The sequence below is a fragment of the Pteronotus mesoamericanus genome, unplaced genomic scaffold, assembly GCF_021234165.1.
Source record: "Pteronotus mesoamericanus isolate MK-2021 breed Mesoamerican mustached bat unplaced genomic scaffold, CSHL_Meso_final scaffold_128, whole genome shotgun sequence".
Taxonomy (NCBI): Eukaryota; Metazoa; Chordata; class Mammalia; order Chiroptera; family Mormoopidae; genus Pteronotus; species Pteronotus mesoamericanus.
The window spans coordinates 2157130-2178800 of NW_026555305.1; the positions used below are offsets into that span (position 1 = coordinate 2157130).

The following is a 21671-nucleotide window of genomic DNA, read 5'->3' on the forward strand; positions in this document are numbered from 1 at the left end:
CAGGGGGAGGAGGCAGGTCCCTGTGGGGAGGGCGGCCTGGGCACCAGCTCCTCACTGATGTTGATAAGGACGCAGACACGTTCAGATGCCGGTGCACAAACAGCAGTCGGGGATCCTTAAAGGCCCAAGGGAAGCTGGAATGACTATTTTAGGACCAAGTCCACTACAAGGCAGCTGTGTCACGCTGGAAAGAACGTTGTCATGAACACATTCAGCTCCGTCTCAGAAGTGTCACAGTCCCCCACAGCCACCACATGCTCAGCATGTCCCACTCTGAGACTCCCCAAAACCCAGCTGTGCCCCTCCATCCCAGTGCCCCCGCGTCCTGACCTCAGAGTCACCCTTAGCAGCTGTGAGAGACACATCAGAGCCCTGGGCACTGTCGCCGCCTGGGGAAGGACACAGCAGCAGAGTCACGGGGTGGGGAGCCCCCTCCTAGACTCCCGCCCACACGCTCCCCAGGGTCCCAGGCGTCCCCTTCCAACACCCAGACTGACAGGCAGCCTGAGCGCGGCTCTCCCCGCCTCTGCCTGTGGGAAGCAAACGCTCTGTGAGGAGTCGGGGGGGGGGGGGAGGCTGGGTCCCGTGACCCTAAAGGAGCCCCATACTTGAAACACAGGGAAGGTTCCAGAGCTATGACTGACACCCAAGGTAACATTAGAAAATATGGGGAGAGTCCTTGTGTGGTAACTGGACCACCTGTCCCTGTCTGGACATTTGTCCTCAGAAGGGACCTTCCCCTCTGACCGGTGACAGCTGGGAATCCGTCCCCATCGCTAGAGTCATCAGGTGAGAAATTTGTCCCTCACTTTCCCATGGGCCTCACTAAAGAGTCAGTGTTGGCAAACAGGCCCCCGATGGGCAGCACCCGTGTGGGTACGATGCCCATTCACGAGGCGGAGCACACGGCCACCTGGGCCTGACCCCCAGGGGGACAGGGACCTCGGCCCCACCCCTGCCCACCTGAGCGCTTCCTCCTCCACGTCACAGCCACAGCGACCGCAGCAACAAGGAGACCCAGGGCAGCAGCAGCGATGTCCACAATGGGGACGGTGGTCCGAGGAGGGGGGTCTGCGAGGGGGAGGCGAGAGGCCACCCTCAGGCCCGAGTCCTGACCCCGCTCAGGGACGCCCTGAGGAGAGTCTCTGTGCCCACGCCCCCCCGCTCACCCCATCGCAGGGTCAGGGGCTCGGGCAGCCCCGCGTGCCCCACGCGGCACGTGTAGCTCTGCTCCTGTCCAGGGGGCACGGCCACGGCCGCCCACGTCTGGAAGGTCCCGTCCCCCGCAGGCCTGGTGTCCACAGTCTCCGTGTCCTGGGGCAGGTCCTCCCCGTCACGCTGCCAGGTCAGGGTGATGTCCGCGGGGTAGAAGCCCCGGGCCCAGCACCTCAGGGTGACCTCACGGTCAGAGGTGGGGTGGCGGGTCACGTGTGTCTTAGGAAGGTCTGAGGGGAGGGTGAGCACATTCAGGAACGTTGCACGGTCAGGGGACACTCCAGCAGAGCACCACCCAGATACCAGCCTAGACAGAGGCATCTGGGATAATCTCCTCTTTCCACGAAAATTCCAGGGTCACTGGACAATCTAGAGGAGGAATCTTCAGGTTTCCCAGAGCAGACGCAGCGTGAGGTGCCCAGTAGCTCAGAAAAGCCCGAGTCAGAGACGGGCTCAGCCTGGGAACCAGGGAGCGCGTCCTGGGCACCCGGTGGCTGCAGGGTGTGAGGGAGCCGCTGTGGCTGTTTCAGGGGGAGGCTGGGTCCCTTGTCCTTCAGAGGAAGCTGGGCCCGCGGGGGAGTCACAGAACAAGGAAACCTGAGGGGGCAAGTATCCAACTTCCAGGGCATTCTAAAGCTGCCGCCATGGAAGCGAGAGGAAGTCATTTTGCTGGCACTGCGCTAGGCAGGTGGCAATGAGCAGGTTATCCAGGCCTGAAAACGTTCCCTGCTTCCTAGCAAATCAATAAAAGATTATCTTTTCCAGTTTCAACAGGCAGTTACAGAGGAAGAAAAGATAACATGGCAACAAACAGGGGGAACCTTTGACCCAGGCCGACAGATGTGGCTCGGACCCAACGGGACACCTGTCCTGCCTGCGGGGGCCCAGCTCCCTGTACATGCACATGGATGTGAGTCACCTCTCTGGGGTCCTGAGATGATTGCAAGGAGTAAACACTGTGTCTGGAAACCTTCTCCTATTCTACCTCATACGGTGCACAGCGCACGTCCTCTCTGTCCAAAACCCAGCCCAGGGAACCGCTCCGTGGCTCCCAGGAACGTTTCCTGCTCTTGGTGGGTCCACGTGAGGTGCGGCAATTGGGTTTCATCCAAATGCCACCTCGGCAGGGACACAAACACACACAGTGATGATGTGCACGTTTCCTCCCTGGGCTGAGGCGTTGCCTTGCAGGAGGGCGACAGCCTTCATGGGGGCAACTCTTGTTAGAGAGGATATTCCCCAACGGGGAACTCCCGCTGAGTCGGGGACTGAGGGACTCATTTCACGGGTCGAGTCATAAATCCGTCTGTAACCCTGGGCCTCCTCTGCAGCACCGTCACTGTGCCCCTCACCCCCGTCCTCTGGACAGGGGGACGCACCAAGGGGACAATGAAAGCCAACTGGGCAAAATGTCAGGGGCCTTTGCTCTGCCCTGGACAAGCGCTGTCCCTGCAGCGCAGCCCGAGCGCCGCTCCCTGTGGGCACCACGGACTCTCTCCTCCGGGAACAGGCCCTGGCCGCCCCGGGCATGTGGGCGAAGGGGCCTGGGAACCCGTCCTGCTGAAAGGGGACATTGGACATCACTGTCGGGGGCTCATTAACCAGCTTAAACAAACTGATACATTAGTAACTGGTACAGGACACCGGGCTCCCAGGAGATGCAGGTTCCAAAGGTCTTGGCTCACAGCTGGGAGGTTTGTTCTGTTGGAAGAGCCATCACATAGGACTCTCTCCAGCCTCAGTAGAGGGACCTCTCCAGGTGCGACTGACTATCCCACGTGCAGCCAAACTCAAAGAGGTAACTCCTGGGCTCCTGGTTCTCATTTTGAAGAGGCGCTGACTGTGCAGGGACACCTGCCCCGTCCCTGACACTCGCCTCCCTCTGCAGCGGAGAGAAAGGGACGCGGAGCCACCGATTGCGAGGGCAGACGGCCGTCCCAGGAAGCGGCAGGGCCTGCGGGCTCCCACACTGAGGCTGCTGCGGACGGAATGCGCAGAGGGTGACTTTTACGTTGTTCTTTCCTCCTCATGGCTTCCCATGGAAACGGGACCTGTCTCCCCAGACCCCTCCCTTAATAGACATGAAAGATATAACGTGGGTACCTGCCAATCTTTTGCATCTACTGGACAGTGATATTCTTTATTAATTATGATAATGAAGTTAATGCTTCCTTGGCCACACATCGGGCTTCTCCTACTGTCAACATGCGCTTTGCTGTATGTTCATGGTATATCTATGGTCAAGGACCCGTCTTGGGGAAACCCCTCCAAGAACAGGTTCCTGAGGATCCCCTGCCAGACGCCTCTGTGGACCCCTTAGGTTTGTGTTGTGGAGCTGCAGCCACGGATGATGAAGGGCTAAGAAAACACCCGCATGTGGTGGGGACAGGCCTGCAGCGACCTGTCCTGTCTGTCACAGCATGTCCGGTCCTCGGACGCACCATCCACGAGCCTGTGGCTGGATGTCTTTGGAAACAGAAAAAAATCAGTGGGTCCCCATGTCAAAAATTACTACTCGGTGGGCAGACATGTCTGTGACTACCCCACTCTTGCGTCCTTGACGCTGGTGGGAAGGTCTATGGACACTCAGACCCCAGCCCATCGGGGGTGACCTCACCCATTCACCTACGGATGGGAAAGTGAACATTCCTGGGTCCGTTCAGTCTCCCCAACTGCTCCCTGGCCATAGCCACCCAATGGCCACACCGTTCCCAGTGGTTCCCACTGCACTCACCTCTGAAAGACAGAAACAGGGGCCCTGGCTGGTGAGGCTCAGTGGACTGAGTGTTGGTCTGTGAACCAAGGGTCTTGGTTCGATTCCCAGTGCAGGGCACTTGCCTGGGTTGCAGGACATGTCCCCAGCCGGAGGCGAACGAAATGCAACCACACATTGATGTTTCTCTCCCTTTCTTCCCCTCCCTAAAAATAAATAAATCTTTAAAAGAAAAGAAAAACAGAAATACTTGGAGGATTCGTGGCCTTGATGTTCCGCCACAAGTGGAACTTGCAGTTAACGAAGACCATCGTTTGTTAGACACAGACTCTGTATCTGAAACGGTCACCCAGAGGGAACGCTGTCCCAGGAAGCGGGAAGGGGGCGGGAAGCAGCCCGGAAAGGCGATGAGGCCGCAGCTCTGCGGGCAGAACAGGCTCGGCAGACGACGGGAACGCGTGCACGAGCCCAGCAGCGGGGACCTCCTGGACCCGATTGCACAGGGCCCAGCGTCTGTGCCGGGGCAGATGGAGCCTGAAGCCGCTGTGACACCGTGGCCACCAGAAAGGGGACAGAAGCCCAGGCCAGACGTTTGTGGGACTCACAGGGTGCCCCTGGGTTTTGGAACATTGCTTGGGAAATGCAGGCTACAAGGTTGTGTGTTAAAAGCGCAGGCAGGTGGGTGAGTCTGAGCTCGAACCCTCAGCAGTGCCACTGGCTGGCACAGGGGCGTCTGCAGCGTCACGGGATGCTTCCAACGGGAAGGAGACGGGCCCTGCGTGAAAATCACAAACAGCGGGGAATTTCACAAACAGTGGGGAATTCAAATTAGACACCTCTCGCTGTCTAATTTGAAAATGGAAAAGGTGAATGGTCACGACCGCCGTCTGTAGGGGATTCTGCACTCACCCAGGGAGGGCCTGCTGTTTATATCACAACAAGTAACAACATATGCTCTAGGGGAACGTGGTGTTTTCGTTGGGAGGGTTTAGAGAATTCTTCTGGCACGCTAAGTGATTTTCATTGCAGTAACCCCAAATTTATGTTAAATACCACTGGAATGTGGTGTAATACTGAAATTATACGCAAAACAACTTTGTCTGAAGTTAATAAAAACCTGTGGAAATATTTGTACTGGAAATCCAATATACTGAGAAATTGAACTTAATCCTTCTCATGAAATCATTTCTATGGAAACGAAGTGGCCAAAAGAAAAATTACAGCTTCTGAATCCTGAAATAGCGAAAGTTAATTCGTCTGGCCAAACTTCACATAAGGTAGGAAGGGCGGTGGGCACGCAGGAAACATAGTGTTAGGTTAGTAACAACTCTCGACGACACAGGCGGAGGGTCTGTGTTTGGCTGGGACGCGTGTCCCGCTCAGACGCTTCCTTGTCTGCTATTAGACATTTTCTGCTCCTAATTGGAGTTAGGGCTTTAATGCCGTTACTCTTGTCCCTAATATTAAATGTTATATTAGATACAGGAAAATAAAACTGATGAGAAATAGCGACAAGGCTCGCGCCACGGCAGCTCGAAAACTGGAAATGATCCAGTATGGTTTTAAAGAAGGACGTGCGGGGTCTGACTGCCTCCCCTTCACCTGCCTATTTTCAATGATAACAGTCTGACCTGAAATGCCACCTGGGGTTAGGGTCCTGCCCTGTTCCCAGCATCTGCCCTGCTCAGTAAGACAGACGCGGACCTGACGCTGCCTAGGAGAGGCCTCCCAGCGCCGCGGGGCCTCGCCATCCAACCACAGGGCGCTCAGCAGTGCTTCCTGTGACTGATTTATGACTGACAGGGGGATGTGTGGAAGAAAAGGGGCCACTTATCAAGCTGACAAGCCCACGGGAGGCCTGTGGGGCAGCCCTACACACTCTGGGACCTAAAGCCACCACACTGGTCCTCCCGTGTGCCCCGGGGCTTGTCTGTGCTTCTGCAGCCACAGCTCTCGCTGCTCCCGCCTGGGGACTCTTCCGTGGCGTTTCATGGAATGAGCCCCAATATCCCACATAGGAATCCTTTTTATGTTTCAGTTAGAAAATTTGGGGTCCATTATGTGCTCCAGAAATCACCGAGGGTGGATAACTGCAGAGAGCGAGCATTTGGAGATTTTCATTATGTTGAACGGACAGCCGCTTTCTTTCTTTCTTCATTTTTCTTTTTTTAAGGAAGACCTTCCATAGGATTTGTTCATTTTATTTTATTTATTTTTAAAGAGATTTTATTTATTTTTAGAGAAAAGTGAACAGAGGGAGAAAGAGAAGGAGAGAGACATCAATGTGTGGTTTCCTCTCCTGCCCACCCCCCAACTGGGAACCTGGCTGGCAACCCAGGCCTGTGCCCTGACTGGGAATCGAACCAGCGACCCTTTAGTTCGCAGACTGACACTCATTTCACTAAGGCACAGCAGCCAGGGCTCCTTTCTAAATCTTCCACGTGACTTTACCCCATGGAAGAGAAAACAGCAAGTACCTCCCACCTTCATATGACAATACATAAACTACCTTTACTTCCCCAGGGAAAAAAAGTTTAAATATGCATTTAAGTCATTTCCCCAACCTGGGCCCTGTCTAATCTCTGAATAGTGTGGATTCAAATCTCGCTGACCAGGATGGCTTGTGGGCATCTCACAAAATACTCACATTTATCCTGAAAATTACTGTGAGAACGTTAGATATGAAGTCCAAGCCTTCACTTATTTAATGTAAAATAAATTTTCTCTTCTTTTATTTATTTTTTTCTATCAGCATATGTCGCCTCATACCATCTGCCACTTCCAACCACTGACCTCGCCCCCAAAATTACCGCACTGTTGTCTGTGCCGATGAGTTCTTTATTTATAATTACTATTGACACACAGTGTTAGTCTCAGCTGCAAAACCCCATGATTAGACATTAGTACAGCTTATTACGTAATCTCCCCCAAAACTCTAATATCCACCTGACACCATACGTATGCACAACAATATTATTGATTATATTCTTAAGCTGTACTTCACATCCTACTAATAAATGTTGAGGGCTGATACAGAAAGTCCATTATATTTTCATTGATTTGGGTGGAAGGTGTAAGAAGGGTTAGTGCAGACGTGATGAAGCGCACAGTAGGACAACCTCAGAATATCTCCCCGTAAATAACTAATTCCTGACAAACTCCAGATGGTGAATGTAAGATGAGGAGGCCTGACCACCACCAACCTGGTGAGTCACCAGGATGAGCGTCCCCACTGTCGGGACAGGTGGTGTAGGGACCAGTCCTAGTTCTTTCCTCTTCCCCAGCCCCGGCTCCCTTGGTGGCCGCATCCACGCTCATAGTTTTAAGTGTCATTTTTGTGACATCACCTCCAAATCTATGTCTCCAGCCCAGACATTTCTCCTGAAGGTCCCCAGACTCATCTGTCCAACCTGACACTTTATTGGTGTTTCTAACAGAAGTCTCACCTTCACCTTCTCTTCAGTGGACACTTGCAATGCCCACCCCTCCCCCACACAGGCTCCTGCCAGCGTCTCCCTCATCTCTGCTGAGAGAACCCCGCCTTTCTGCTGTCACAGTACCATGTGGGGTGCCCTCCTTGTCTCCTTTCCCTCCCCCCAGGTTTAATCGTTAGGAAACGCCGTGAAATGCATCTTCCACACGCCTTGAGCTTCCAGTCCTTTCCCGCTGTTCCCACCGCCCACAGCCCGGCAGCGCCCCCAGCGGCTGCAGCCGGGAACGCAGGGAGGCTTCCCGCTCCTTCCCCTCCCGCCTCGCGGGTCCCTTGTCTCCTGATTCTGGGCTCAGCCCAGCAGCCAGGCTGGCCCTGTGGCCCGAGGGCTCTCTCCTGGGGAGGACCCCTCAGGGGAAGCCGCTAAGGACATCGGCGCCTTGGCCAGGACCTTCCAGGGCTCGGCACCCACAGACTGAGGACAGGGCCTGCGGGGGGTTGAGGACAGTGGGCGCCGGAGCAGCTCCTGCTGTAGGCAGGTGTCCCCACCCTCTGAGGGGTCGGCGCTCTGAGCCCCACAGGGACACCCCCGAGGGCTGCAGGAGGGGGGCCTGGATGCTCGGGGACTCCTGGGCCACAAAGCGGCACCTGGTTAGAATCAGGGGACAAACCCAGCCACAGCCTGAGGCTCCGAAAGTCACTTTTGGACATTCGGATGTGCGGGAAGAAACCTGAATTGTGCTCGGAGCACAGGCGGTCCCAGGGAATATTAACGAGGAGCCATGGGGTCCCCTTCTCATGTGACACACATTCTGTCCCACCAGGGTGACTTCACACCTCATGGTAAGTGTATTAACTTAAAGTGACTTAGAACAGCTTAATAAATGGGGCGAAGGTGCAGTTAGAATAACACCTACTGGAAGGAATACACTTTGCAGCTTTTAATCACAATCTCTTCTGATTTATGTATATATATCTATACATATACATGTATAGATATATATATATAGATATATATATACTGGTAATTTAAATATAATGCAGGCAGGTTCTGATGCTGGTGGAGAAATGGCAGTTATGGGTCCTGAAGTCCCAAAGCGATGGTTGGATGACTCTTCCAGCGCCAAGTCCCTTAGAAAACAACTCAGTCACGCTGGAAAGAAAGTGGTCATGGACATATTCAGGTCAGACACAGAAGTGTCACATTCCCCGCAGCCACCACACATTCAGCACATCCCACTCTGAGGATCCCCAAAACCCAGCGGTGCCCCTCCATCCCAGTGTCCCCGCGTCCTGCCCTCAGGGTCTCACCCTCAGCAGCTGTGAGACACATCAGAGCCCTGGACACTGTCGCCGCCTGGGGAAGGACACAGCAGCAGAGTCACGGGGTGGGGAGCCCCCTCCTAGACTCCAGCCCACACGCTCCCCAGGGTCCCAGACGTCCCCTCCCGACACCCAGACTGACAGGCAGCCTGAGCGCGGCTCTCCCTGCCTCTGCCTGTGGGAAGCAAACGCTCTGTGAGGAGTCGGGGGGAGGCTGGGTCCCGTTGACCCTAAAGGAGCCCCACACTCCTGAAGCCCAGGGAAGGTTCCAGAACTGTGACTGAACACCTAGAGCGGGATCAGGAAAGACAGCAACAGTACATGTGCAGGGACTGGTACAACCACGTGTCTGGATGTCTGTGCTCAGCAGGGACCTTCCCCTCTGACCTGTGACAGCTGGGAATCAGTCCCCATAGCTAGAGTCATCAGGTGAGAAATTTGTCCCTCACTGTCCCACGGGCCTCACTAAAGAGTCAGTGTTGGCAAACAGGCCCCCGATGAGCAGCACCCGAGTGGGTACGATGCCCACTCACGAGGCGGAGCACACGGCCACCTGGGCCTGACCCCCAGGGGGACAGGGACCTCGGCCCCACCCCTGCCCACCTGAGCACTTCCTCCTCCACGTCACAGCCACAGCGACCGCAGCAACAAGGAGACCCAGGGCAGCAGCAGCGATGCCCACGATGGGGATGCTGGTCCAAGAGGGGCGGTCTGCGATGGGAGGTGAGAGGCCACCCTCAGGCCCGAGTCCTGACCCCGCGCAGGGACGCCCTGAGGAGAGGCTCTGTGCCCACGCCCCCCCTCCTCACCCCACTCAGGGTCAGGGGCTTGGGCAGCCCCGCGTGCCCCACGCGGCACGTGTAGCTCTGCTCCTGTCCAGGGGGCACGGTCACGGCCACCCACTTCTGGAAGGTTCCATCCCCCGCAGGCCTGGTCTCCACAAACTTCATGTCCTGGGTCAGGTCCTTCCCGTCACGCTGCCAGGTCAGGGTGATGTCCGCGGGGTAGAAGCCCCGGGCCCAGCACCTCAGGGTCACCTCACGGTCAGAGATGGGGTGGCGGGTCAAACGTGTTTTTGGAGGGTCTGAGGGGAGGGTGAGAACATTCAGGAACTTTGCATGGTCAGGGGACACTCCAGCAGAGCACCACCCAGACACCAGCCTGGAAAGAACCATCTGGGATAATCTCTTATTTCTTGGAAAGTTCTAGAATCAGGGGGAGAACCTAGAAGAGGAATCTCCAGGTCTCTAAGGGGACACGGACCCAGGTGGAGACCAAATTATTCAGAAAGGCCCGAGTCAGGCCTCCAAAGTCTGTCTCAGCCCTAAAACGAGGGAGCGCGACCTGGGCACCAGGTGGTTGCAGGGTGTGAGGGAACCTCTGTGGCTGTTCAGGGAGAGGCTGGGTCCCTTATTGTCCTTTAGAGAGAGCTGGGCCCGCGGGGGAGTCACAGAAGAAGGAAACCTGGGGGCCCTTCCCTCCCCCGAGAGGAGGCGGAGTCTGACTCTGACCACCTCCCTCCTCTCCCTGTAGGAGCCGCCCCAGCCCGCAGACCCCTCCCCGGGGAGGCCCGCGCCCCGGCACCTGCTCGGAGCAGCGTCTTCTTCCCCTTCTCTAGGAACAGGCGGAGCCGGCGCACGCACGTGTCCTCCAGGAAGACCCTCCTCATTTCCGCATCAGGGACCTGCACTAAGTCGCGCCAGTTGATACTCCTGTCGGCCGCGGTCCAGGAGCGCAGGTCCTCGTTCAGGGCGACGTAGTCGGTGCCGTCGTAGGCGAAGTAACTGTATCCGCCGAGGAAGCGCCCGTCCGACCCCAGGACGCAGCCGGTCATTTCCTGGAAGGTGTGAGACCCTGACCCCGCCCCACCGTGGTCAGCCCTGACATCTTAGCTTCTCCCCGCCACGAGAAGACCGCAGCTTCCTGGTGACCCTCAGATCCAAAGACTCGGCGCCACTGAAGCACATCCGTGGGGATGGTGGTCGTTCCCCAGCCCCGGGGGCGCGCGGCTCACCGTCCTCGCTCTGGTTGTAGTGGGCGCGCAGCTTGTTCAGGGTCGCTCGGGAGGTCTGCTCGTTGTGCTTGATTTCCCGCGTCTGCTCCTCCCAAAAATCTGGATCCTCCTGTTCCATCCACTGCTGCTCCATCCTCGGGACCCGCGGCTCTAGCCTGGGCATCGCGGCATCACTGTCGAACCGCACGACCTCCGTGTCGTCCACGTAGCCGACGCCGATGTACCGGTGCTTCCCGGGGCCAGGGCCGATCAAGGCAGTGTGGAAATATCTCAGGGTGTGGGGTCCTGGGGGCGGAGAGGACACGCATCCCTGGTCGGCAGCGGGGCGGGAAGGGGAATGGAGCCGGGGGACCAAAAAGGGAGCGGTAATTGAAAGGAGGGGATGGGAGAGGGGGAGGGGCGCGGCCAAGGCCGAAATGGGAGATCTGGGCTGTGGGCCTGCGGTTCTGAGGAAGCGCCTCCCCGGGTCCTGCGCCCCCGCCGGGTCTCCACGCTCCCGCCCCTCAGAGGCCGTTCCCTCCCGACCGCGCGCTCACCGGCCCAGGTCGCGGTCACCGCCAGGGCCCCCGAGAGCAGCAGGAGCAGCGGTCGGGGCCCCATGACCCGCCCTGAGCGCCCGGGGAAGAAAAGCTCTGGTCGCCGGGCCCAAGATGACGCAGACTGACTTGTCTAGAGTTCGGACACCCAATGGGAGTGAGAACTGAGCAGGGTCAGGTGGGTCCAGGCCTGCGCACCTAGAATTTTGTCGGGACTCCTCCTCCTGCCCAGAGACCCCTCCCTGAGCGCTGGCCATCTGCTGCGGCCCGGATGTGCAAACAGGCAGAAGAGATAGTTCAGGGAGCTCATTTAACTCTTTCTGGTCCTCCTTCCGGCGACTCTGCTGACCGCTCATCCTGCTCAGCACGTCTGTGTCCTGGGATTGGCCTCTCTTGAGGTGTCCTGCTCCCTGCACCTGATGCTGCTGTACCCTGGTGGGGCCGTCTTAAACTCCCGTTCCCTGTGTCTATGAACCTCTTCCTGTTCTGCTCAATTACTCAATGTTCCAGATTCCACATATAAGCGCAGCCGTCTGGCGTTTGTCTTTCTCTGTCTGGCTTCTTTCACTCAGCGCAATCCACCGCATTCCTGTTGTTGTCAATGGTAAGATTTCATTCTTTTTGGTGTATCACTTAGTCATTTCATTGTATATATGCCCTACTTGTTTATCTAATCATCTACTGATTGCTATATAGCCTTTGATTTTATATCTATGCTGTCTGGTGTAAGTATTGCTACCCCAGCTTTTTGTTTGTTTGTTTGTTTGTTCCCATTTTCATGAAATACAGTTTTTCACTCTTTTACTTTCAGTGTGTGTATGCTTCTGATCTGAATTGAGTCTCTTGTAGACAGCATATATAAGGGCCTTGATTTCTTATCTATTCAGCCACTGTATGTCTTTTGATTACACCAATGCATTCATTGGCATTTAGAGTAATTTTTGATAGATGTGTATTTATTGCCATTTTATTATTCATATTTTTAATTTTATTGTTCTTCTTAAAGAAGACCATTTAACATTTTTTTTCTAATAATGGTTGGGTGTTGATAAACTCCTTAAGCTTTTTCTGTCTGGGAAGCTCCTTATCTTTATTTGATTTGAAATGATACTTTTGTTGAGTAGTGATCTTGTTGTAGGTCCTTGCTTGTCATCTCCTTGAATATCTGTTGCCAATCTCTTTTGACCTGAACAGTTTCTGTTGAGAAATCAGCTGACAGTCTTATGGGAGCTCCACTGTAGGTAACTAATGTCTTTATCTTGGTGCTTTTAAGATTCTCTCTTTGTCTTTAACCTTTCTCATTTTAATTATGATGTGTCCCGGTGTCGGCCTCTTTGGGTTCATCTTGCTTGGGACTCTGCACTTTCTGGACTTGTATGTCTATTTCCTTCAACAGGTTAGGGACATTTCCCGTCATTATTTTTTTCAAGTAGGGTTTCAATTCCTTGCTGTCTCTCTTCTCTTTCTGCCACCCCGTCATATGAATGTTGATATGCATGAAGTTGTCCCAAAAGCCCCTTATACTATCCTCATTTAAAATTTTTTACCTGTTCTGATTATATATTTTCTGCTTCCTTATCTTCCCAATCTCTGATTTCATCCTGTGCTTTTTCAACTCCACTGTTGATTCCCTGTAATGTAGTCTTCATTTCAGTTATTATATTTTTCATTTCTAATGTCTTCTTTATGTTTTCTATCTCCATTTTTATGTTCCCTGTCTCTTTGCTGAAGCCCACATTAAATTCTTCCAGTGTTCCCCTAAGTTCCTGGAGTGTCCTTATAACAACTGTTTTGAATTCTGCATCTGGTGCAGATTGCTTGTTTCCATTTTGGTTACTTATTTTTCTGGAATTTCTTTCTGTTCTATCATTTAGGACATGTTTCTCTCTCCTCACTTAGGCAGCCCTCCCATGTTTGTGTCTATGCATTAGGTACAGCCGCTACTTCTCCTGGTCTTGTTTGAGTGTCCCCATGTAGTGGGTGTCCCGTAGGACCCAGTGGTGCAGCCTCCCTGGTCTCCCAACCTGGGCACTCTAGGTGCGCCTCCCTGTGGTCAGTGTGCACCCTCCTATTATAGTTGAGTCATTTTTGCTGTTGGAAATGGGAAGGATCTGACCCAGGTTGATTGGCTGTGACAACCGTGGAGGTTCTGGTGCCTGAGAGTCTGCCCCTTGAGTGTGTTGCTGTGGAGACCATGGGGCAGTGCTTTGGTGTGATCTGAAGCTGTCCACCAGGTGTGCTGGCTCCAGAACCTCTTGGGAGGTGCAGGGCAAGTTCAGCTACCACCTGTGTTTTGCCCAGGGCCACCCAGCATGAGCTGCACAGCGATCTGCAGATGGCCGCCACTTGTGCTGGGCTTGGAGCTGCCTGGGAGAGGCCAAGCTGCCAACGAAGGCCAGCACAGCTGCTGCTCAGCCTGGGGACATTTAGCTGTAGCCATGGGCTGTACCTAGGCCAAATGCTTCTTGTTCGAGACATTTTAGGTAAGTCCACACTTGAGTCAAGACTCACCATAGAGAGAAAGCACTGGAGAGGGCGTGTGTGGGCCTGCAAGTTAAGTAGGGGCAGGACCTAGGGAATCACTAGGACGAGGTGAACAATGCGAGCCAGGGGGATGTAGACTCGGATGTGACACTTGTGGGCCAGCACTGAGGTGCTGGGACGCAGAAGATGAACAATGGCCTCTGCCAGCACTTCTGTCTGGGAGACAACTGTCCCTCAGCTCTCACCCTGATGCCAGACAACTCAGTTCGTCTCATAAGTCATTGGTGCCTTTTGCGATGCTGTCCCAGTGCTGGAGCTCAGAGAAAGTCCATGTGCATGTGGGCCTTTAAGAGGAAGTGCCTGGAACTCCGGAAGTCTCCCTCCCACTCAGGCACAATCCCCACTGGTGTGTACAGCCTGAAGCTGGGCAGCCCTGTCTCCTGGCACTGAAACCCTGGGCTGGGGAACCTGGTGTGGGGCTGGGTCCCCTCCCTCTTCAGGGCAAACCTGTGGAGCCCAGATATTTCTTCTGATTTTTATCTGCCACACATGGATGTGGGACCAGCTCATAATCTGTCTCCACCCCTCCTAACAGCCTTGTTGTGGCTTCTTAATCCCCTAGTTGTAGGTCTTCTGTGCAGCTTGATTTCAGGTGGTTCTGAATGATGGTTGTTCATAGTGTAGTTATAATCTTGATGTGGTTGTGGGGTGATGTACTGCATTTACCTATACAGCTATCTTGACTGGAAATGAAGATATTTTTTAAATGTGGATTTAAGGATGATGGTTTAGTCACGATAATGATTTGCAGTCCTTCAGCCATGTCATTCCAAAGTGACACTGGTTAGTTTTCTCGTCTGTGACTGGGCCGTGGAGAGGAGCGCCTGCAACTGCCGTCGGGTGTCCCAGCCCCCGTTGCTGCTACGTTTATTCCGTGCAAACTTCGGACCGTGAAATGGCAAATGATGCCCTTGATCCTGTGAAAGCAGTTTTGACCTCATAGATCCCATGAAAGGCTCTTAGAAACTTCCAGGGCTCCACAGACCGCACTGTGAGAACGGCCGCTCTGGATAAACCAGGGGAGCCTGCCCACCCCCACCCCCCCGCCCTTGCGGCCCCCTCCCTCCCTAGGATCCCTCTCCCCGAGGGGGCCCTGCCTCCCACACTCTGCTGAGAGCGTTGCCCTGGGTTTTTCTAGAAGAAAACTCAGCCCCTGGAAATGAGATTTCAGAGAGTGTCCTCAGTCTGGGAAGGGAGGTGAGGGGACAGGTGTTTCCTGTGTGTAGCTGGGAACAGTCTGTGCCCGAAGCCACCAGACCCACAGGAACCTGGTTTTGTTTGTAATACAGCAGCTCAATATGTAGTAACCTGATGTCGTGTGTCAGAGAAGTGACATTGTCCTCTTCATTTTTTATGGCTCTAGTGCTGTGACTCGAGGCCCAGACAACGTGAAGAGCAGTTCTGTCCAACAGAACATTCTGGACCAAGGGATTGTTTGTGTGTCTGCACGTCCAACGTGGCAGCCACTGGCTGCAGGTGCCTGCTGAGCACTTGAAGTGTGACCTGTGTGTGGAGCAATTGAAATTTTAATTTTATTTCCTTTTAATTTAAAAACCATATGTATCTTGTAGCTACCATAGCAGACAGCGCCTGTCTAGGAAGTATTTAGTTTTCAGTCTCTGCCCAACCCCCAAAGTCACTGTGTGACTCATAGATTGATGTTCATTAAAATTATCTTCACATGGGAGTCACAGGTCTTCATTTGTCTGTGAGGGTCTTAGGTAAATCCTCAAAATACAGCACGTCCAAGAAAGTGCGGTTAATGTGCATGTAATCACTAGAGTGTACAGACATTAACCGAAGTGTGACGTAGCGCCCTAAGGTTGTAAATGACCAAAAACGCCCATCACTGGAGCTAGTCCTCGTGCTCGTCCCTGCGGGGTTCCTGGTGGTGTTTTTGTGAACCCGGTGAACATAAACAGGCCCGTGAGTCTTCACTTAACTCAAGAGAAAATATTTATTGAACACGACATTTACCAAATACCTGCAGGCCCCGTACCTACTTAAAAAGTTCTGAAGCCGCAGATGTAAAGGTTGGAGCCCTTCCACAGCCCCCGCGGGCTCCGATCACTCGCCCCGGGACGCGCGTGCGCGCAGGTCCCGCGGCCCCTTGACTGCGCCTCCCCCAGGCGCGGCCCGGGGACGGGGGTGGGGGCAGAGGGGTGGGAGGGGGGGCCGAGTCCAGGGCGGCGGGCGGGGCGGCCACACCGGCTGCGGAACCTTCTGTGGGCGCGGAGGCCGACTCGCAGGGGAGGGGCCTCTCGAACACCCGCCCCGCGCGCGCGGTCCCACTCGGGGACGGCGCTACAGCCCGAGTCGGAACCGCCCGCAGACGGGCCCGGGACTGTCCCCGGACCGCACCTCCCAGCCCCGCCCCCACCCGCAGCGCGGAGACCGCCCGGCAGGCCACTCTCCGCGACTCAGACGCGTCGGTGCCGGCGGTTCCTGGGGAAAAGGGACACGGGGACCCTGTGCGCAGCCCTCCTGTCCCACAGCCAGAGGCCCCGCTCCTTCCGTGAGCCTCCGCGTCCCGCCTCGGACTTGCCAAGTTGTGACTCAGCGTGACACGCGCGACGAGGGGACAGCAGGGACGGACCCCGAGGCCAAGGCGCACAGTGTGTAACTCCGCTCGGCTGAGCGCAGCTGCCCGCCTGGCGTTCCCACCTCTCGGGAGACCGAGGTGGTCCCTACCGCTGAGCTCGTCCTGTGCGGGGGGCGGGGGGGGAGGGGACACGTGGGTAGGACCGGGTGGGACGCGGCCCGGGACGGAGGGGCACAGTGGGGGCGGGGACAGAGACCGCCCTAGGGGAAGGGCCGGCGCTCTCTCTGCAGCCGCTTCTGGGAGACGCCCGGCCTGCTCCCCAAGCTCCGTCCCCTGGTCTGGGCGCCTGCCAGGGCCCCGCCTCCGACCACCATCCCGTGCGAGACGACAATTTCTTTTTAAAAAGCAGTTTATTGATTGATTTAGAGAGAGAGAGAGGCACGGAGGGAGACGGGGGCAGCGGGGAGAGAGACAGCGACCGGCTGTCCCGCTGATGGATCCGTTCATTGGTTGCTGGAGTGCGGCCCGACCCCGGAACACACCTGCCACCTTGGCCTCCTGGGGTGGCGCTCCAACCGCAATCGACTTACAAAACAAAACAAAAACCGCAGCGTAGTAATTCAGGGAGGGTGGGCACGGCCGGGGAGAGCAATGGGGGAAAGGGGGGACACCAGGAATGAAACGATTTTTTTTAAAAAGCAGTAATAATTTATTTAAACACCCTGCACTTCAATTTTTAAAGAAAACCAGGAAGAGGTACAGTATCTACGAAAACAGGGAAATAACAAATACCCAAAAGTTAGAGGCTGCGAGGCCAGACCCAGGCCTGAGCTCAGGCTGAAGGGGCCGCACAGTCGGGGCGACGCTCGAGTCGCTGTGTCCCAGGCCCTGGTGGGACAAGGTTCTCCTGAAGCGGCAAGGACAAAGGAGCAACAGAGGTGACCCACCCGAGGGACGACCAGGTCAAAGCCCACAACGCACACGCACACGGAGCCTGACTAGGCATGTGCGGCGGCCGCCTCCGCGCCCCCCTCCCCCGCGCCCCCCTCCCCCGCCCCTGCAACGGACTCAGGACGCAGATTCGGGAAGGGTCGGTTCTCAGTCATTTATCTCCTCTCCCAGATGTAGGGGCTTCTCCTTCGTTTTAAATCATCAACCCTTTATAGCAAGAATTGGAAAAACTAATTCATTCCCAGGTCTGATTTCCAACTGGGAGACAGGACGTTAAAACTCAACAGAACAGGAAGTGAGCACTGGGATGGGGCCGGGCTCACCCCGCCTCTGAGAGGACAGGCCGGTCCCCAGGGGAGAGGACGCAGGTCCCTTCCGGGAGGTTGACGCGGATAAGCATGCACACGTGCTCCGATGCCAACTGCGGAAACCGCAGTCAGAGACCCTTAAAGGCCCAGGGGAGGCTGCGGTGACTGTTTTGGCACTAAGTCCCAGGCAAAGCACTGTGTCACGCTGGGAAAGAAAGTTGGCATGAACAATTCAAGTCAGTCTCAAAAGTGTCACATTTTCCCACACCCTCCACAGGCTCAGCATGTCCCACTCTGAGACTCCCCAAAACCCAGCGGTGCCCCTCGGGCCCAGTGCCCCCGCGTCCTGCCTTCAGGGTCTCACCGTCAGCAGCTGCGAGAGACACATCAGAGCCCTGGGCACTGTCCCTCTCTGGGGAAGGACACAGCAGAGGAGTCACGGGGTGGGGGAGGCCCCTCCTAGACTCCAGCCCACACGCTCCCCAGGGTCCCAGACGTCCCCTCCCGACACCCAACTTACAGGCAGCCTGAGTGTAGCTCTCCCCGCCTCTGCCTGTGGGAAGAAAACACTCTGTGAGGAGTCGGGGGGGAGGCTGGGTCCCATGACCCTAAAGGTGCCCCACACTCCTGAAGCCCAGGGAAGGGTCCAGAACTGTGACTGAACACCCAGGGTAGGGTCAGGGAATACAGGACAGTACATGTGCCAGGATTGGACCATCTGCCCTCTGAACACCTGTCCTCAGCAGGGACCTTCCCCTCTGAACACCTGACCTGTGACAGCTGGGAATCGTCCCCATCGCTACAGTCATAATGTGATAAATTGTCCCTCATTTTCCCAGGGGCCTCACTGAAGGGTCAGTGTTGGCAAACAGGCCCCCGATGGGCAGCACCCGCGTGGGTACGATGCCCACTCACGAGGCGGAGCACACGGCCACCTGGGCCTGACCCCCAGGGGGACAGGGACCTCGGCCCCCCCCCTGCCCACCTGAGCGCGTCCTCCTCCACGTCACAGCCACAGCGACCGCAGCAACAAGGAGACCCAGGGCAGCAGCAGCGATGCCCACGATGGGGACGGTGGTCCCAGGAGGGGGGTCTGCGAGGGGAGGCGAGAGGCCACCCTCAGGCCCGAGTCCTGACCCCGCGCAGGGATGCCCTGAGGAGAGGCTCCGTGCCCACGCCCCCCCCTCACCCCATCGCAGGGTCAGGGGCTCGGGCAGCCCCGCGTGCCCCACGCGGCACGTGTAGCTCTGCTCCTGTCCAGGGGGCACGGCCACGGCCGCCCACGTCTGGAAGGTCCCGTCCCCCGCAGGCCTGGTGTCCACAGTCTCCGTGTCCTGGGGCAGGTCCTCCCCGTCACGCTGCCAGGTCAGGGTGATGTCCGCGGGGTAGAAGCCCCGGGCCCAGCACCTCAGGGTGACCTCACGGTCAGAGGTGGGGTGGCGGGTCACGTGTGTCTTTGGAGGGTCTGAGGGGAGTGTGAGCACATTCAGGAACTTTGCACGGTCAGGGGACACTCCCGCAGAGCACCACCCAGATACCAGCCTGGACAGAGGTGCCTGGGATAATTTCTTATTTCCTAGAAAGTTCCAGAATCAGGGGGAGAACCTAGAGTAGGACTGTTCAGGTCTCTAAGGTGAGACAGGCGGAGGCTGATGACTCAGAAAAGCCGCAGTCAGGCCTCCAGAGACCGTCCAGTCCCAGAACCAGGGAGCGCGTCCTGGGCACCAGGTGGCTGCAGGGTGTGAGGGAGCCGCTGTTCAGGGAGAGGCCGGGTCCCTTGTTGTCCTTCAGAGGAAGCTGGGCCCGAGGGGAGTCACAGAAAAAGGAAACCTGGGGACTGTCCCCTCTCCCGAACAGGAGGCAGATTCCGACACTGACCACTTCCCTCCTCTCCCTGTAGGAGCCGCCCCAGCCCGCAGACCCCTCCCCGGGGAGGCCCGCGCCCGGTACCTGCTCGGAGCAGGGTCTCCTTCCCCTTCTCCAGGAGCAGGCGGAGCCGGTGCACGCACGTGTCCTCCAGGAAGAACCTCCTGACGTCCGCATCGGGGACATGCACCAACCTGCCCGAGCTTATCCCGACTGCCCCGTCCGTCGCGGTCCAGGAGCGCAGGTCCTCGTTCAGGGCGATGTAGGCGGCGCCGTCGTAGGCGAACTGACTGAACCCGCGGAGGAAGCGCCCGTCGGTTCCCACGACGCAGCCCGTCATTTCCTGGAAGGTGTGAGACCCTGACCAAACTCTGAGGTCAGCGCCACCCACTTACCTCCCCACCGCCCCTACTTGGCCGCCACCTCGGAGTGAACCTCGTCTTCTGAGACTCAGGGTGTCCTCGGCCCGTCTATGGGGGTGGGGGTCGTGCCCGAGCCCCGGGGGCGCGCGGCTCACCGTCCTCGCTCTGGTTGTAGTGGACGAGCAGCCTGTTCAGGTTCGCCCGGGAGCTCTGCCCGTTGTGTTTGATTTCCCGCGCCTGCTCCTCCCAAAAGTCTGGATCGTCCTGCTCCAGCCACGGCACCCGCGGCTCCAGCCTCGTAATCCCAGTGTCGCTGTGGAACCACAGGATCTCCGTGTCGTCCACGTAAATAACGCCGATGTACCGGTTCTTCTCGTATCCCGGTCCGGACAGGGCGGTGCTCAAATATCTCAGGCTGTGGGGGCCTGGGGGCGGAGGGGACCCGCGTCCCCAGTGTGCGGTGGGTCCGGTAGGGGCTGGGGGCGGGATGGAAATTGGGCGGTGGGTGAGGGGAGGAGGCGGCGGCGGGGGCGGGGTGGGGGGAGGGCCGGGCGTGGCCGAGGCGGCAGTCGGGGGTCTGGAGTCTGGACATGGGGCGCTGGGGACCTGCCTCCCCCGGGTCCTGCCCCACCCCCCGCCGGGTGCCCTCGCCCCTGCCCCGCAGAGGCCGTCCCTCCCGACGGCGCACTCACCCGTCGGGGTCGCGGTCAGGCCCAGGGCCCCCGAGAGCAGCAGGAGCGGGATGCCAGGCCCCACGACCCAGACCCTGAGGGTCTGAGGAGGAGGAGTTCTGGTCATGGGACCCACAAGGACGCTCATGGGATGGTCTAGAGTTTGGGTGCCCAATGGGAGTGACAACTCCGGCAGTGTCCTGGGATCCAGGCCCCGGAACCTGGGGCTTTGTCCTGACCCCCTCTCCTGCCGGAAGCGCGGCTTCTCCCGGTGGCGCCAGCCGCCTGCCATCTGCCGCAGCCGGTCTGTGTAAACAAACAGGAGTTGAGCCCTCATTTAACTATTTCTCTTCCTCATTCCCTTGACTCTTTACTGACCGCTCATCCCACTCAGCACGTCTGTGTAACACATCCGTCTGTAACCCTGGGCCTCCTCTGCAGCACCGTCACTGTGCCCCTCACCCCTGACCTCTGGACACCGGGACGCACCAAGGGGACAATGAAAGCCAACTGGGCAAAGCTTCAGGGGCCTTTGCTCTGCCCTGGACAAGCGCTGCCCCTGCAGCGCAGCCCGAGCGCCGCTCCCTGTGGGCACCACGGACTCTCTCCTCCGGGAACAGGCCCTGGCCGCCCCGGGCATGTGGGCGAAGGGGCCTAGGAACCCATTTGCTGAAAGGAGACATTTGACATCACTGTTGGGGGCTCATTAACCAGCGTAAAGACACTGATAAATTAGTAGCTGATTCATTTCACGCTGCCCTCCTGGGAGACGCCGATTTCAAATATCCTGGCTCACACCCAGGAGACCTGGTCTATTGGAAGAGACATCACATAAATGACCCTGTCAAACCTCATTGGAAGGGACCTTACCAGGTACGACCAACTGATCCACGTGCAGCCAGACTCAAAGGACTGAACTCATGGGCTTACATTTCTCATTTAAAAACTGCACCAGACAGTTTCCTGGGATGTTCTGGGCCCACACAGAGCCCACACTCGGCCCCTCCACATGCTGAGTGCTCTGCGGACTTCTGGCCAAGATGGAGGCATAGTTAGATATGCTTTCCCTCTTCACACAACCAAAACAAGGACGGCAACTAATTTGAAAGCAAAAAATAACCAGCACTGTCAGAAAGTTAAACTGTATGAAAGTCTGATAACAAAGGTGTCAAAGAAAAAACATTCATCCAAACTGT

The 21671-nt window shown here is 56.7% G+C and overlaps 1 protein-coding gene and 1 pseudogene across 1 annotated transcript; both read right to left on the reverse strand.

The window, feature by feature from the left end:
* Positions 1 to 435: 435 nt before the first annotated feature.
* LOC129082590 (class I histocompatibility antigen, Gogo-C*0202 alpha chain-like) lies at positions 436 to 11295 on the reverse strand. The gene is made up of 6 exons (XM_054588302.1): positions 11232 to 11295; positions 10696 to 10980; positions 10266 to 10535; positions 1170 to 1445; positions 964 to 1071; positions 436 to 530 (listed from the first exon to the last, which is right to left on the reverse strand). The coding sequence occupies exons 1-6, from the start codon at positions 11293 to 11295 to the stop codon at positions 436 to 438; spliced, it is 1098 nt and encodes a 365-aa protein (XP_054444277.1).
* A 6560-nt stretch (positions 11296 to 17855) lies between these two features.
* Positions 17856 to 20767, reverse strand: LOC129082448 (patr class I histocompatibility antigen, A-126 alpha chain-like; annotated as a pseudogene).
* Positions 20768 to 21671: the final 904 nt, after the last annotated feature.